Source organism: Ailuropoda melanoleuca, chromosome 6, assembly GCF_002007445.2.
Source record: "Ailuropoda melanoleuca isolate Jingjing chromosome 6, ASM200744v2, whole genome shotgun sequence".
Lineage (NCBI taxonomy): Eukaryota > Metazoa > Chordata > Mammalia > Carnivora > Ursidae > Ailuropoda > Ailuropoda melanoleuca.
In genome coordinates, this window is record NC_048223.1 from 385927 (window position 1) to 388400 (window position 2474).

Below are 2474 nucleotides of genomic sequence, written 5' to 3' on the forward strand. Positions count from 1 at the left end.
TCCCTGGTACCCAAATGAGGCAACAATGAAAAGACCGGCAAAGCTCAGAAATGTTTCTGAGAGCCACAAATGCCAGCTCAGATTTCAGGTTGTCGGGACGCGCCCTCTCGGCTGCCAAGACCGCCAAAGGGCGGGGGGCTNCTGCCGCCTCCGTCCCCGCTTCTCGCCCGCCCGCCTGCCTCTGCCGCCGAGTCCCGGCTTCCTCCCCTCGTCCGCCCCCCACCCTCCCGCCAGGCGTAAGCCGAAGATGGCAGGCTGGCAGAGCTACGTGGATAACCTGATGTGCGATGGCTGCTGCCAGGAGGCCGCCATTGTCGGCTACTGTGACGCCAAGTACGTCTGGGCAGCGACGGCCGGGGGCATCTTTCACAGCATTACGCCTATAGAAATAGATATGATTGTAGGAAAAGACCGCGANCTATTACACAAAATATGTTTTTCATAGTTTAAATTTTACCGTATGCAATTCTGGTGATAACACTATGTTGAAAAAGCAAAACAGTAATTTTGAAGTGTATCAAATTTTGAAAAATATGGAAAAATGATAGAAATTCTAAATTCTTATGAATGTATTACCCAATAGATGTGTTTGGAGAATCTTTTTAGAACCTTTTGAGATTTGAATATCCAGAATATTCAGTTGGTCTAATCCTTTTGCTGTTTAAAGACAACGATAAAAGAATAAAAATGAAATGCAGTTATTTCCAACTCTTTGCTATAATAGTCTAGAAATGAAACCTAAAAACTTCAGAGATTAATAACACTCGATTTCAATATACTTTAAATTATTTTACTTTTTTCTCTTTACTGTTTAAATTTATTGAATTATAACATGCATACTAACAGCACAAATCATAACTGTACAGCTTGATGAATTCTCACAAAGTGACCATATCAGTGCTATCAACACACTGTATTAACTTTTAAGGTGATAAACTGCTAAGATTGAAGGATTAAAACCATCAAAAACCACTACAAAGTGGCAAAGCTGTAAACCAGTAAATGTAACTAGATCAGATGGGAGGCACACTGGCAAAAATGAAACAATTTTGGCATACATTTTATACCACATAGGTATTCTGTATCATCAGAACGTGAGAAAATACATTGTCTCAATCTGATACGTTCCTGACTTGGGGGTTCTCCTGTGCTTCCCCCCCCCGCCCCTGCAATAGCTGATTTCAGCAGAAAAAATATAAAAGCAAACAGCAGAAAAAATACAAAACTTCCGAACCAATTAAGTTGCCTAGCAGCATTTGTCCTCATGAGCTACAGCTGTGTCACACATCGTGACCTTAAGGATAACTTTAAATTTGAAATCAACTTTTCAACGTTTTAAATGAGCTTTCTTCCTTTCCTTGTCAGATCATTTTTGTTCACCTAAAATTAAAATTGTTGTAGGTTGTCTCCTAATTCCTTGTCTAGTCAAAGCACCCCGAGGTTACTAAAGAGATGAGACAATCACAGGGACTCCACCTCGTAAATACAAGGCATTCTCAGACCTGGGTTCTGCAATTATTTTAGCTTTGAATAGCAGAAATATTAGTATATTCATTCAGGATATATTCTTTTATTCTTTCTATTTTCAGCGATTTCTTTGACCCATCAGTAACTTTCCCAGTTAGCCAACACATACTTTTACATAGGTCGCTATTGGTTTTGTGCGGAATTTATGAGCAATTTAGCCACAGGTGATTAGCAATCTTAAGGGGGTTCTTACTGTCAAAGAATCCAGAGAATGCGAGTCCCTGGTACCCAAATGAGGCAACAATGAAAAGACCGGCAAAGCTCAGAAATGTTTCTGAGAGCCACAAATGCCAGCTCAGATTTCAGGTTGTCGGGACGCGCCCTCTCGGCTGCCAAGACCGCCAAAGGGCGGGGGGCTCCAGGGAAGAGGGTCCCATTGAAGACGCCCGAGATGAGCGTGGGCGACTTTGCCACTGCCACTCCCACCACAAACAGGAGTAAACGCTCCACATCCCGTCACCAGGACAACTCGGCAATCCAACACCAAGGCTCAAGATTCCGCATCCCCAGCCACCGGACGCAGAAGAGAGGCGCATCACCACCGGGCCGCGAAGACTGGAGGCGTCCCAGACGCCCCCGTCCCTGGGGAGCCGAATGCAACGGAGGAGCATCCCTCTCCTCGGACCTCGGGCAGCCGCCCCCAGCGACCCCACCGCACTCGGACCTCTCTGCCGCACGTGGCGGTCGTGATTGTCCCAGAGCGGTATCCCTCCGCGCCCCCGCCTCAGTCTCCCCCTCCCTTCCCGGGACCCTTCGAGTCGGGGCGCCGCGGAAGGATCGCACGCACGGGCGCGCGCACGCCCGCCCCGCCGCGGCCGCGAAGAACTGAAAGGTGCCGCGGTGAGGAGCAGCCGCCGCCAGCGCCGTCGCCGCCGGCACAGCCGTTCCGCAGCCTCCCGGTGGTGCTTAGCCCCGCGGCTGCGGGCGGGCAGGCAGGCCGGCCGGGC

General features: G+C 48.5%; 1 protein-coding gene across 1 annotated transcript in view; it reads left to right on the forward strand.

Annotated features, from left to right (window-relative positions):
* Nucleotides 1-247: 247 nt before the first annotated feature.
* The window catches only part of PFN2 (profilin 2), a 23524-nt gene continuing 21297 nt past the window's right edge, over nt 248-2474 (forward strand). The window contains exon 1 of the mRNA XM_034661835.1: nt 248-413. Coding sequence (XP_034517726.1) covers nt 248-413 — 166 coding nt within the window. The remainder of the gene's footprint in view (nt 414-2474) is intronic.